This window comes from Sorex fumeus, unplaced genomic scaffold (genome assembly GCF_029834395.1).
Source record: "Sorex fumeus unplaced genomic scaffold, SorFum_2.1 ptg000047l, whole genome shotgun sequence".
Lineage (NCBI taxonomy): Eukaryota > Metazoa > Chordata > Mammalia > Eulipotyphla > Soricidae > Sorex > Sorex fumeus.
In genome coordinates this window covers 5,298,188-5,311,800 of record NW_026606104.1, presented here as the reverse complement: position 1 = coordinate 5,311,800, position 13,613 = coordinate 5,298,188, and the positions used below count along the sequence as shown (strand labels likewise).

At 57.3% G+C, this 13,613-nt stretch overlaps 2 protein-coding genes across 2 annotated transcripts; both read right to left on the bottom strand.

The window, feature by feature from the left end:
• Positions 1-750: 750 nt before the first annotated feature.
• RAB25 (RAB25, member RAS oncogene family) lies at positions 751-8,700 on the bottom strand. The gene is made up of 5 exons (XM_056122996.1): positions 8,658-8,700; positions 5,654-5,849; positions 2,035-2,228; positions 1,216-1,296; positions 751-878 (listed from the first exon to the last, which is right to left on the bottom strand). The coding sequence occupies exons 1-5, from the start codon at positions 8,698-8,700 to the stop codon at positions 751-753; spliced, it is 642 nt and encodes a 213-aa protein (XP_055978971.1).
• Positions 8,701-10,622: 1,922 nt separating this feature from the next.
• Positions 10,623-13,418, bottom strand: LAMTOR2 (late endosomal/lysosomal adaptor, MAPK and MTOR activator 2). Its single transcript, XM_056122998.1, has 4 exons — positions 13,262-13,418; positions 12,856-13,018; positions 11,158-11,247; positions 10,623-10,940 (listed from the first exon to the last, which is right to left on the bottom strand). Exons 1-4 carry the CDS (start codon positions 13,327-13,329, stop codon positions 10,884-10,886), a joined length of 378 nt encoding a protein of 125 aa, XP_055978973.1. The 5' UTR covers positions 13,330-13,418; the 3' UTR covers positions 10,623-10,883.
• Positions 13,419-13,613: the final 195 nt, after the last annotated feature.

The following is a 13,613-nucleotide window of genomic DNA, read 5'->3' as shown; positions in this document are numbered from 1 at the left end:
TTCATTTCTTTGTTTTTGTTTTGGGGGGTCACACTGGCCATGCTTAGGATTTAGTCCTGACTCTGTGCTCAGGATCACTCCTGGAGGAGCTCAGGTGCTGGGGATCAAACCCAGATCAGCCACACGCGCTGCCTTTACCTTCCAGGCAGTCTAATCTTTCCAGCCAGCTACCAGGTTTAAAGCCCTCTCCCCAGAGCCCAGATAGGGTAGCCCCCAATTCTCCCTTCTGTCTCCCTGGCCCCCCTCCCCTCACCCCTGGAAATGGAGTGACCTCAGTTCTTGGCACCAGGGCCCTGGGCACCAGATGGTGCCTTCGATGGTCTCCTTTGTCTCTCCTTCCAGACACCCCCCTCTGCCATGCTGTTCTCCCTCTCCCACCTGCCCTAAGAGTTGGCAGCAGGGAGGGCAGGCACCCCTCTCCCCCTTGGCACTGTCCCCAGACCACAGGACTCCCCAGGCAACTGGCCTTGCGGTGGGAGTTGGGAGTTGGGGGTGATGGGGTGGGCAGGGAGGAACAGAGGGGGTAGGAGAGGACCCTCGGGAGAGCGGGGGGGGGCAGTGGAAGGGGACGGGACGCGGGATGGTCAGGCATCGATACAAAATATAGCTTTATTGGCAGGCCCTAGCGTGGGAGGGGTGGGGCCAGCCACCTGCCTCGGAAAGCCTAGAGGCAGGGACAGAGCCCGGGCTGGGGTGGGCTTGCGGGGCCCAGGAAGCCCATGGGGGCAGCAGTGTAAGTGCTGACCAGGGTCAGAGGCTGATACAGCAGGCCTTCTTCTCGCCCGGGCCTGCCTCCTGCCCAGCCTGAGTGCTGCCTAGTGTGATGGCGTTGGTCCGGGTACTGGTCTGCCTCTGCTTGGACACCTTTGTGAAGATCTCTGAGGGAAGAGGGAGCAGTCAGAGGAGGTTTGTGTCCCCTCCCATGCACCCGCATTGTTCCCCCCCCCCCACACACACACACACTGTTGGGCTTCCTGAGCACTGGGGCGGTCCTGCTGAGGCCGGTGGGTGGACGGACTCGGCTTCCTGGGCAGTGTGGCCTCCACTCCCACCCCTGGGCTCCAGACTGAGTGTGGTTTAGGGGGGCACTCGGGATGCTCCTGGGAACCCCCAGAGAGGCTGAGGGGGACAGTAGTCCAGGTGAGGGCTGGTGTTTGAAGGGAGGCCTAGGGTAGGGGGACGGGAACAGGGTGCCCAGGGAGGTAGGGCTCTGACCTTTGAGGACGGTCTCAAAGGCGAGCTCCACGTTGGTGGAGTCCAGGGCTGAGGTCTCCAGGAAGAGCAGCCCGTTGTTCTCTGGTCAGGAGAGAAGCGTGGTTATGCAGTTGCATGGGGCCAGAGGCAGCACAGAGGCTCTGCATCCGTGCAATCAGTTGGCATGAGATCGGCCCACAGCTTGTGGTGGCTCATAAAGTCCTCAAAAACGCCGAGGTCAGGGGCCAGGGAGAGAGGACAGCGGGGAAGGCACCTGCCTTGCACACCGCCAACCTGGGTTTTATCCCTGGCACCCCATATGGTCCCCTAAGTACCGCCCGGAGTAATTCCTGAGTACAGCGCCCAAAGTAACCCCTGAGCATTGCCGGGTGTGGCCCCCAAACAAAACAAAACATGCTGAGACCGGTCCCAATTCTCTCCCTCTTTTATGGAAACAGAAACAGAATAAATAGAGACCTGGCTGGGTAGTCCCCAGCCCCCTGCTTTTAGCCCTGCATCCGGCAGAGAGCTGAGGTTCCACTGTGCCCCACCCCCCAGCCAGCCCCCAACCACTAGCCCTTAACAGGCCCATCTGCTGTCTGTAAATCCCAGATGGTGAGGCCAGAGGTTAGTATGGCGGGTAGGGCACTTGTCTTGCAAAGCCCCACCCGGTTTGATCCCCAACATGCCCTATGACCCCCCAAGCCCACCTGGGGTGCTCCTTGAGCACAGAGTAGGGAGTGACCCTTGAACACTGCCGGGGTGACACTGGGATGGGGAGGCGGGAGCCGTGGCTGGTAAAGCAGCAGCTGGGCCTCAGCTGGGGTAGGGGGTTCTCACCAGCAAACATGCGGGCCTCGTCCGTGGGCACCTCCCGGGCCTGGCTGAGGTCACTTTTGTTCCCAACGAGCATGACGACAATGGTGGCCTCTGCGTGGTCATATAGCTCCTTCAGCCAGCGCTCCACCACAGCATAGGTCTGGTGCTTGGTGAGGTCGAACACCAGGAGGGCACCCACAGCACCACGGTAGTACCTGGGAGTGGGGGAGGGGGGCCCAGAGACAGAGTCTGAGTCAGAGTCCCTGCAGCCAGCCCTGAAGCCAAACGCACCTAAGATGCCGAGCCCAGAGAGGTGATGCTATGGGCTGAGCAGCAGTCTGCAGGTGAAAGGCCCAGGCCTCATGGAGCACCATGGGGGCTCTGGAGCACCGGAGTGAGCCCCGAGCCCCGCCTGTGGGCCTCGGCAGCTCAGAAGCAGACAAAAACAGCCAGAGATCAGGAGACAGCCCTAGACAGACACACTTGCTTGCTCTACCCTTCCCTGCCTCAGAAATCTCCGCTCCCCTGCCCGACGCTGGCTGGGCCTCCCACCCACAGCACCCTGGGCCCTGGGCTGATGGCCTGGGCAGGAGCCTCCTGAGACCTTCCTGCCATTCCTGGGGCGGGGCGGGGGGCTATCTCCCACCAGATGCCCACCTCAGACTGCCGCTCATCATGGCATCTGTATGCAGTCAACACCCCCAGCCAGAGGTCAGGGGTTCCCATTTGATGGATAAGTTCACAGAAAAGAGCAGGGATGTGGCAGCCCCGTGGGCAGAAGGCCTCCCTCCCAAGACTGAAAGGGGAGACGGGAGAGGGTGCCTTCCCGAGGGATGCCGACCCCCAAGCTGTCCTGCCCAGGACCCTCACTGCTTGGGTGAAACAGGGATTGGCCCCTCACTCCTGTGGCATTTTGGGCTTTTATTCTATTTTTTTGTTTTGTTTTTGGGGCCACCAACTGTGGTGCTCAGGGGCCAGAACGATAGTACAACGGGGAGGGTATTTGCCTTGCATGTGGCCAACTTGTTTTTGATCCCTGGTATCCCATATGGACCCCTGAGCACTGCCAGGAGTAATTCCTGAGTGCAGAGCCAGGAGTAACCCCCAAGTAGAGTCAGGTGTGACCCAAAAAAGAAAAGAAAAGAAAAGAAAAGAAAAATCTCTTCTGGTGGTGCTCAAAGGACCATATGGGATGCCAGGGATTGAACCTGCATTGGCCCCATGGAAGGCAAGTGCCCTATCCGCTGTACTATCACTGACCCCGTGGATTTTTTTTTGTTTGTTTGATTTTGTTTTGGGGGCTACAGCTGGCAGCCTCAGGGCTTACTCCTGGCTCCAGGGTTCAGGGAACGATGTGAGGTACCAGAGATGAAACTCAGATTAGCTGCTGGCAAGGCAAGTGCCCTACCGGCTGCCCTGTCTCTCCAGCCCCTCTTTGTTTATTGGGTTTTGGGGAGTTTTGGGATCACATCCAGCCATGTAGAGGGCTACTTCTGGCTTGGCAGTGCTTGGGGGTCACTCACCCCTGGCATACTGAGGGTAAGGACCACCATGTGGTGCCAGCATCAAAGCCAGGGTTTCCATTTGCAAAGCCTGTGCTCAGCCCTTTGAGCTTTACCAAGATCCTACCTTTGATTTTTTTGCTCCACTCCCCACACACCCACTCACTGTCGGGGGGGGGGGGGGGGGGGGGGGGGGGGGGGGGGCGGGGGCGGGTCTCTCCCAGTGCAGTGTTGTGGGCTGGGTTGCTCCTGGTAATGCTCAGTACCACGTGACCACATGGAGCCCTGAACCCAGCTGGCTATGGGCAGCATCACGGCCCTTGACATCCCCAGGCTCTCCTGTGGCCTTTTAAAGATTCCATGTAACATGCACTGCAAAGTGCGTGTGGGACCAGGGGACACTCAGTCAGTTGGATATGTGCCCTGAGGCCAGGGGCTGGATCCCGAGCACTGCAGGCCACCTCCAGGAGCAACTCCTGGTCAGTCAGGAATGGCTCTCAAAACAAAACAAAACACAACACAACAGTGGCACTGGAGAGATGGACCAGGGGAAGGCGCTTGCCTCGCATGTGGCCAACCTTGGTTCAATCCTTGGAACCCATTGGGTCCCCCCGAACCCCGGCCTGTAGTAAAGCCCTGAGCACAAAGCCAGAAGTAAGTACTGAGCCCGGCTAGGTTGGACTTGCCCCAAGTCCAACCCTCAAAAAATAAAATCATTGGAATTTGGGGCTGGAGCGATAGCACAGCGGGTAAGGCGTTTGCCTTGCACGTGGCCGACCTGGGTTCGATTCCCAGCATCCCATATGGTCCCCTGAGCACCGTCAGGAGTGATTCCTGAGTGCAGAGCCAGGAGTAACCCCTGTGCAACGCTGGGTGTACCCAAAAAGCTAAATAAATAAATAAATAAATAAAATCATTGGAATTAAAAAATATGTATATATAATATGTGTGTTTATGTATATGCCCACATATAAACATACACACGCACACATACACTTAGAGGTCTCAGGGTCTACTCCTGGTTCTGTGCTCAGAGACCTGTCCTGGAAGGCTTGGGGATACCAGGGATTCCCCCCACTATCACTCTGTACTATCACTCTGACCTGAGTTCCATCCCTGGCATCCCATATAGTCCCCCCCCCCAACTACTAGGAGTGATCCCTGAGTGCAGAGCCAGAAGTAAGCCCTGAATACTGCTGGGCATGACTCTAAAATGAATAAATACAATTTCTTTTTTATGTAGGAGTACTGCTATTTATTCAGCCACTGATTAGGCTGATTGAATTGGGCATGAACTCCACTAATAAATACAATTTTTAAAAATTTATTTTTATTTATTTGTGTATTTATTTTGGATTTTGGGGTCACACCTGGTGATTGTCAGGGGTTACTCTTGGCTCTGCAACTCACGAATTATTCCTGCTGATGGACTGGAGCGATAGACACTTGCAAGGCCTACCCGAGTTCAATTCCTCCACCCCTCTAGGAGAGTCCGGCAAGCAACTGAGAGTATCTCGTCCGCACGGCAAAGCCTGGCAAGCTACCAGTATTCGATATGCCAAACACAGTAACAATTGTCACAATGGAGACGTTACTGGGCCTGCTCGAGGAAATTGATGAACAACGGGAGGACAGTGATAGTGACAGTGACAGTGACAGTGATGCTCTGGGCCCAGATGAGATGCTGGGGATCATGCTACTGTGTTGGTAGCATGTAAGACAAACGCTCTACCTGCTGTACTGTCATTCTGACCACTAAATACAATTTTAAAACTAAATTAAAAGCTGTGTCTTGGACCAAAAGACAAGACAGTGGGTAGTTCACTTACAAGGTCTTACATGCCTTGCATGCAGCTGACCCAGATTTGATCCCTGACCTGGCACCCCATATGGTCCCCTAAGCCCTACCCAGAGTGATCCCTGAGCACTGCAGTGTGTGGCCCCCGCCCCCAGAGAAAAGCACTGTGTTTGTGTTTTGGACACAGAGCAGAGGGTTGGTGTTGCGTCACTGCTGACATGCTCACAACACCCGCTGTCATCACATCTCTCCTGTGTCCTTGCCTCCTGCCAGCTCCTCCCCTCCTGAGGAGTTCCTTGGTTCCCCCACCCACCCTTGCCGCCCCCAGCCTGCAGCTCACGCAGAGGTGATGGCACGGTAGCGCTCCAGGCCCGCTGTGTCCCAGATCTGCGCCTTCACCGCGGCGGTGCCCAGCATGACCGTGCGGGTGGAGAACTCCACGCCGATGGTGGTGCGGCTGTCGTGGCTGAACTCGTTGCGCGTGAACCGGGAGAGCAGGTTGGTCTTCCCCACGCCCGACTCGCCGATCAGCACCACTGTGGGGTGGAGAGATGAACCGCTGAGCTGAGCTCAGACAGAAAGCCCCTGGCTCCCTGAGTTGGCAAGCTCTGTCCCCTTGAAAAGGGGGCCTGAGTTTGGAGCATGGGGCCAGGAGCCCTGTCCCCAGAAGGACCTAGACTTGGAAGCCAGGCAGGAGAGATGGTATAGGTGAGAGGGTGTTTGCCTTGCGCACAGCCAACCTGCGTTCGATCCCACCCTATCTGGTCCTCAAAGGCCCCCACATGGGGTGATCCCTGAGTAGAGACAGAGCCAGGAGGAAGACCTGAGCACTGCCAGATGTGTCTCCCCAACCAAAACAGCAGCAAAAAGAACAAAAGAGTTGGAAATGGGCCAAGGAGCATGGAGTTCTCGTGTCTCTGGGACACGAGGGCAGACTCAGCCCCTTCCTCTTTTTTATTTTTGCTTTTTGGGTCATACCCAGCAATGCACAGGAGTTACTCCTGGCTCTGCACTCAGGAATTACTGCTGGCGGTGCTCAGGGGACCATATGGGATGTTGGGAAGGCAAACGCCCTACCCGCTGTGCCATCACTCCAGACCCTCAGCCCCTTCCTCTTGTTGGAATAAGAGGTTTTGGTTTGGGGTGACACTCAGCTATGCTCAGGGATCCCTTCAGGTAGGGCTTGGGGGACACTCATGTGGTGCTAGGCCAGTGCCTTCCCCGTGTTTCTCTTGATCTGTGTCAATTCTGGACTAATTGTGTCATGGGCTTATGTGAGCATGGACACACAAGGATGGTAGGAAGTCAGAAGTACATACTTATGGGGATACACACTTATGGGGTACACACTTGTGGGTTTACAGACTTATGGAGATACACTTACAGGAGTACACACTTACGGCAATATACACTTATGGGGGTACACACTTATGGGGGTATACACTTATGGAATAGAGCCTGGGAACATGTTCAGAAGAGTTCTGAGGGTGTGTGGGAGGTTTGGGGCGCTGTTGGCCTGGGGAGCAAAAGTGTGACAGGGCATCTGGGAGGGAAGAATGCTTCCAGTCCCTCCCTGACACCATTCTCACCCTTCTAGTGACACAGCCTTAGGTCCTGTCAGGGGGCTCAGAGCCAGGCTTCGCGTTTGTTTTTGTTTTGGGGCCACATCTAGCAATGCTCAGGGTTGCTCCTGACTCTGCACTCAGGAGTCACTCCTGGCAGTGCTCCAGGGACTATTTGGAAGGCTGGGGATTCAACCTGAGCTGGCCACATGCAGGGGCCCTACCCTCGTACTATTACTCTGGCCTTTCAATGCTATACTTGGGAGTCAGCTGCGGGCCTAAGATTTTTGGGGTTTGTTTGTTTTTAGTTTAGTTTGGATTTTTTTTTCACCACACCTAGCAGTGTTTAGGGCTGACTCCTAATTCCGTGTTCAGGGATCATTCCTGGAGGGGCTCAGAGGACCCTTCGCAAAGCTGGGGACCAAATCAACTGGGGCCAGCTGTGTGCAAGGCCAGTGCCTTTCCCTCTGTCCTGTCACTTGGCCCTGAATAGTGACCTCTCCCCCTCTCCCCATCTCCTAGTCTCTCCACTCACACTGCTGTGGGTGGCTGTGACCACCCTCCAGGCTGGGCAGAGGTCCATGCAGGTGAACCCCACATGCCTCAAGGGCAGCACCCCTGCCCCCCCTCCTGCAGACAAGGAACCTGAGGCATGTGGGAGAAGGAGGGGACTCACTCTAGGTACCAGCTGTCGTGGTGGGATCCACCTGAAAGGGGCCACTCCCCTGGCACCCCAGCTTTAGGGTCTGCTCAGCTGCTTATCAGCTGGGGGAGTCCATGCCCAAGGCCAGGCCCACTGGATGGGAGTGCGGGGATCACAGAGTGCCCTGGTCTGGACTCCCTCCGCATAGTCTGTCCTGTCCTGTCCCCTGCCCTGCTGCAGACATCCCCAGTCTCTCACCCCAAGTTTCTCAGCACCTCCTGCAAGGCCAAGCAGGTGCTGGGGCTGAGTCCTGGCTCGGGGCCGCACCTCGTCAGAGGGAATTTATGGGGGTGGTCGTGGTGACTCGGTGCTAGTGGATGGATGTGCCACCGGCGCTGGGAGTGACTAGTGGCTCATGGCCACACCCTGTGACACTTACATTCGCCCCTCCTGGGAGAAGTACAGGTTGCCCCGGCCGGGCGAAGGGCGCGGTGGGTGCACAGACTCAGGCTCCTGAGTCGGCCCCACCCTGCAGGAGGCGTGGGGGCTTGTGGACACAAGAGCAGGGATCACAGGGGCTGAGATAAAGCCACAGGGACACTCCTGGGCAGCCAAGTTGAACCCAGTGCCTCGACCTGGGGTGCAGGAAAAGCCAAGGGGCAGACAGTGCAGGGAGCCCCAGGACTCCTCCAGAGTCCATTAGCCCCTGATCCGCATTTCCATGCCCCTGAATCTGGGATAGGAGGAACCAGCCTGAACACAAACTCAGAAATACACTCTCCTCCTCACCCCGTGGGTGGGGTGCCCCTGCAGACCTGGGGGCTTCAACTCTTGGGCTGACAACTCCCGCACTCCTGAGCAGCTCACGGGCATTCCACAGGCAGCCCCAGGCCTGGCTCTCCACCCCTCAACCCCCCAACCCCGGCCCGCCCCTACTCTGCAGCTGACTTTCTGGGCTGGAGGGGTGGGGTCCAGTCCTGTAGTCGGGGGGAGGGGGGTGGGAACGGGACGGTTCTGCTTAAAGACTGTTGAAAATCCACAGCCAGGCAGGAGGAAACCCTTGCTGGCTCTGCCCAGCCCTCTCTGGGCACCTCCTGCCCCACCCCAACCGCCACCTTTCTTCATGGGCTCCAACTCACCCTTGAAGACGAAGTTATAATCCTCTTCGGCTCTGTTCCCCATCTTGGCTCCGCATGAGAGCTCAGGGTCAACGGTGGGGGGCAAAGGGGTCCGGTCTGCGCGTTGGGTCAAAGCCCTGGGCCCTCGGCTCCTCTGCAGAGGCCTGGAGCCGTTCCTCCTCTCATTGAGGGCAGGGAAACTGCCACAGCCAGTGAGGCGAGGCACTGCAGGCCAGGGAGGGCCTGGGCAGCTCCACTGGACTGTGGGGTGCTCCGGAGTGGCCGCCCGGGAGGACGGAAGCCGAGAGCAGGAAGAGCGGGTGGCTGGAGACCTGGGGCCCAGGGGGGTGGAGACGCTGACGTCAGACAGGTCCGACAGGTTGGGTGTCGCTCCCTGCTGGGTTCCTGAGCACCTGGGCGCTGACTCCAGGGTAGCCGCGGGGGCCATGGGTGGGGTGGGGGGGGGGCGCAGGGAGGGGTGAGGAGGCTCCTGGTGCTTTTAAGGGGGGGCAGCCTGCGGGAGGGGGAGCAGAGAACCACTGGGCCTCCTGTTTGTCCTCTAGCACCTTTGGGCACTCAGCAACAGGACTGCAGAGGCCAGGCTGGAGTCGTGGGCACACACTCTGGAGGGGGCATCCTGCAGCTTCTGCCCCTCCTGAGAACCCAGGCCTGGGGCGGGCACTCACTCTGCCTGGGTGGAGCTGGGACCTGCCACCTGAGTCCCTGCAATTGAGTCTCCTTTCTGAGGGCACAGGGGCAGGGGCTGGGTCCCACCCAGACCTGCTCTAAGGCTGGTGGAGAGACCTTGGCAAAGCCGTAGAGTTCGAGTGGGAAGGACGGGAGGCCCGAGTGTAGGGTTCTTTTTTTTTTTTTCTTTGAGCCGTACAGGGCAGTGCTCAAGGCTTACTCCTGGCAGGGCTTGGGGGTCTCTGAGCAGGGATGCCAGGGATTGAGCATGGGTCAATCGTGTGCAAGGCAAACACCCTACACGCTGTTCTAGCTCTCAAGTTCCCTGGGTTTCTCCTTTCTCCCCCAAACCTGCCTTTTTTATCTGGCAGGTGGTAAGGTATGGTACCCCAGACAGTGCTCAGGGCTCGCTCTTGGCAGGACTCAGGGGACAATATACAGTGTCAGGGAGTCATGCCCGGTCAGCGGCACACAAGGCCAGTGCCTCCCCCATTCCTCACTGTACTCCCTTGGGCACCCCCAGAACTCGTCTCACATGGAGCAGGCCCTGGGTTCAGACCCACGCCTCCCCCTTCACACATGCACACGCAGAGGGTCAGTGGGAGCTTGTGAAGATCCAGCAGAACACAAATTGGACCCCCTCCATAGCAGGGGCCTCAATTGATGTAGAAGGGTAACGAACCCCCAGGCTCTACTCTGTTATTATGAGAGTGTAAGCAGAAAAGGAACTCGATTTGCTGCTTGGGGCCGTTTCTAATGTACGATCTTGGTGGCAGGGATGGAAACCAGATGCCCATACACCCTGCTACGTGCTTGGCGAAGAAGTTTATTTGAAGGAAGAAAGTCCCCAAGCCCAGAAAAACAGCAGGGCTCTTCGTAAGGACAGCCAAAGATCCGGAAAGTTCTAGAAGCCCAGGAGTCTGGCCTTCTGCAGTGCATCTATCTGCCCCCACAGGCCTGCTCTGCACATGGAAGCCCACCCAATGCATCTCTACCTCCAAATTCTTTGTTCACTGCAGCCCCTCTAGTCCCTGGTCCTGCTGTGTCTCCTCTAGGGCTTTGCCAACCAGGTGGGGGAGGCAGCATTTTGTTCTGAGTGACAGGGCCAAAGGGAGGCTGAATCTGTGGCATGAAAGCCCATTGGGCTATTGCGAGGCGGCAGAGGGGTCTGTGGCAGAGAGGGTCCGAGCAGGTCAGGCGAAGAAGCTGGCCACAGGCTCGTACCAAGCGGTTTCTCCCACCCCAAAGAGCAATCATTACCAAAGACGGAATTTGGACTTCTTTTATTAATTATTAATTAACTAATTATTTTGGTTTTCGGGCCGCACCAGCGATGCGTAGGGGTTACTCCTAGTTCTGCTCGGGAGGCCATATGGGATACCGGGGATCGATCCAGGTCAGCTGTATGCAAGGCAAGTGCTCCACCTGCTGTGCTATCATTCCGGCTCCTGAATTTCCTCTCGAACAAAAACAAAAGCCCCACGTTGCCCCCACCCTGCAATGTCCAGGAAGGTTCCCAGGGATCACTTCTCCGCTTTGTTCCCACTTCCTTGATGTCCGTCACGAAGCTGCTACCTGGGTCAGTGGCTCCTCCAGGTACTGCACCAAAGCTTGAGCCTGCGAGAAGGGTTCGGAAGAAAGTGTCTCACCCCTGGGCTGGCACAGGAGGGATCCCACTGCAGGAGGAAGCCCACCGGGCACCCCCAGCACTCGTCTGCTCCAGACAGGGGCTCTGCGACACAAACGCAACCCCGGGAGGTGGCAGGGTTGGCAGCATAGACGTGTGGGAGCAGGACAAGGGGCCCAAGGGCTGCACTACAGGGCCTGGACATACCTTGGCCTTGAGCATCCCGAAGCCAACTGTCTCCTTGGCGTACATGCACAGCAGAAGGTTCGCCACACGCGTGATGGCTACGCGGCCTTCCTGGTGGGGGGAAACCCTGGATGTGATGCCCTGCTGGGCCACCGGGGTCCCCCTAGAAGGACTATCCCTGCCATCCAGGTCAGGACTGTGCTAGTGAGGGGGTTGCTCTGGCCAGGGCCCGGAGCCCAGGCTCAGCCTCAGACAGCTACCTGCTGACAAGCACCTTTGAGTAAGAGGTGTCCCTAGAACCGCTTACCGCTGGGGAAGCTGCTAGGAATACACAGTTGTGTACGGGCAAAGGGCTGCCCAAGTGGGCGATACCGGGAATATGGACTCACCTCAAACGTATATAAAGGGCTTGAAAGCATTATGCCAGCTTGTTTCTCTATTCTCACGGAGATGTTTTTTTCGAATTGCAATTTTCTTCTTTTTTTTTTTTTTGTGGGAGGGCAACACTGTCAGTGTTCCGAACTTACTCCTGGCTCTTGAGCGCAGAGATCACTCCTGGAAGGGCTCAGGGGACTATATGGGCGGCTGGGGACTGGACAAAGTTCAGCCGTGTGCAAGGCAAGTGCCCTATGTGCAAATATTTCTCCCTGGCCCTGCAAACTACAACTTTTAGTTTTTGTTTTGGGGCCATACCCGGCTGTGTTCAGGGATCACACCTGGTGGGGTTCAGAGGATCCTATGAGATACCAGGGATCAAAGTGGGGTCAGCTGTGTGAGGCAAATGCCATACTGGCTATCCTATCTCTCTGGCTCTTAAATTGCAGTTTTAACCCCCAGGACTTAGAAACTGAGGGCTGTGGGGCCTAGAGAGATAATACAGGGGTTAAGGCACCTGTCTTAAGAGGTCCTAGGTTGGAGCCCTGGCACAGTATAGGGTCCTCAGAGCTCCACCAAAAGCAATCCCTGAGTACGACTGGGTGTGCACCTGCCTCAGAAAAACAAATAAAAAATAAAAAGATAGAAATCAGGGGAAAAGCACAGCAATCGTGCAAAAGGCTACAAGCATTTTGTTTTTGGGCCACACCCAGCAGTGCTCAGAGCTCAGTACAGTGATGATGGTAGGGGCATGTGGTGGCAGGGACCAAAGCCAGGGCCTCACACACACTGGGCATGTGCTCTACCTATGAGCACCTTTCTGGCCCCAAAAGGTGTTTTTCTTTTTTGGGGGGGCCACTGGGGTGTTGGGCCACTCAGTGGAACTCAGGGCTTCTCTTAGCTCTATTTTCAGGGGAATCCTATGCAGTGCTGCAGTTAAACTAGGGTTGGCCACATACAAAGCAAATGCCCCAACTGTGTAGTATCTCTCAAGCTCCTAAAATGTTATTTTTGGGTCACACCCAAGGAAGCTCAGGGATCACTTCTGGTGATGTCTGGGGAACCCTATATGGTTCTGGGGACAGCTTATCCACTCAGCCCCTCCATTGACTTTCACGGAGGTTTACTATGTCAGCACCTTAGAAAGGTTCATGACTTACCCCAGAGTTCAGAAGCGGTAAGTGGCCGAGAACCTCAGTCTGCCCATCCTAGGCACCCCCTGACGTTTGGAGCCTTGCCTGTTACCAACATGCTCACTGCCTACAGTCAGGGGCTTCTGCAGATCCAGTCCCTGCCCCTCCAAGCAGAGGGACAGGGGGCCCCCCAAGGCACCCCTCTCCCTACCATGCAGTCCATGAGGATGAATTTAAGGTTGTCTTCATTGAACGCCTGGTTGCCATTCCGGTCGTAGGCGGCCCAGATGTTGCTGGCGATGGCCGCGGTGACCCGGGCATCCGTGTCCCCGTAACCGGAGTAGGCCAAGAGTGACCCTTCGTTATTCAGCAGCCTGCGGAGGGGCGGGCAGGAGGGTCATCGCTGTGTCCAGCCCGGGGCGTCCAACCTGCTTCCCCCTCCCAACTCGAGCCTGTCGTGTAGGATCCAGCTCGGGTGAGTCCGGGGAGGTGGCCCCAGCCCCGGGCCTGCCTTCTCGGGAGGGCCCAGCGCAGGACGGTGTCCCAGACCTCCCTCCTCCCTCGCAGGGGCGCGCGCCGCTCGGCTCCGGGTCTCGCCCGAAAAGGTGCGCACTCACAGGGTGCTCTGGACGCCGCCGGTGTTGGCTTGGCTTAGCACCTGGGTCAAAGCCTTGGGACGCAGCATGCCGGCGGCTCCAGAGCTGGCCTTGTGCAAAACCCCGATTGGCGCCTGCGATCCGCAAACCTGGGCCAGCCGCTTCCGCAGCCCCGCAGCTGCCCAGCCCCGGAATGCCCCGGGAGGAGGGTTTCCTCGCCTCGCTTTCGTAGTTCCGACTCGACACCGCCCCGCCGCGGGGAACGCTGGGAGTTGTAGTTCCCGGGCCTCGCGCAGCTGCCTGGGAAGGAGAGTTCGCCTTAGCAGTCAGACCACGCGGTTGTAGGGGAAAAAGAGCGGGAGTGCAGGGACAG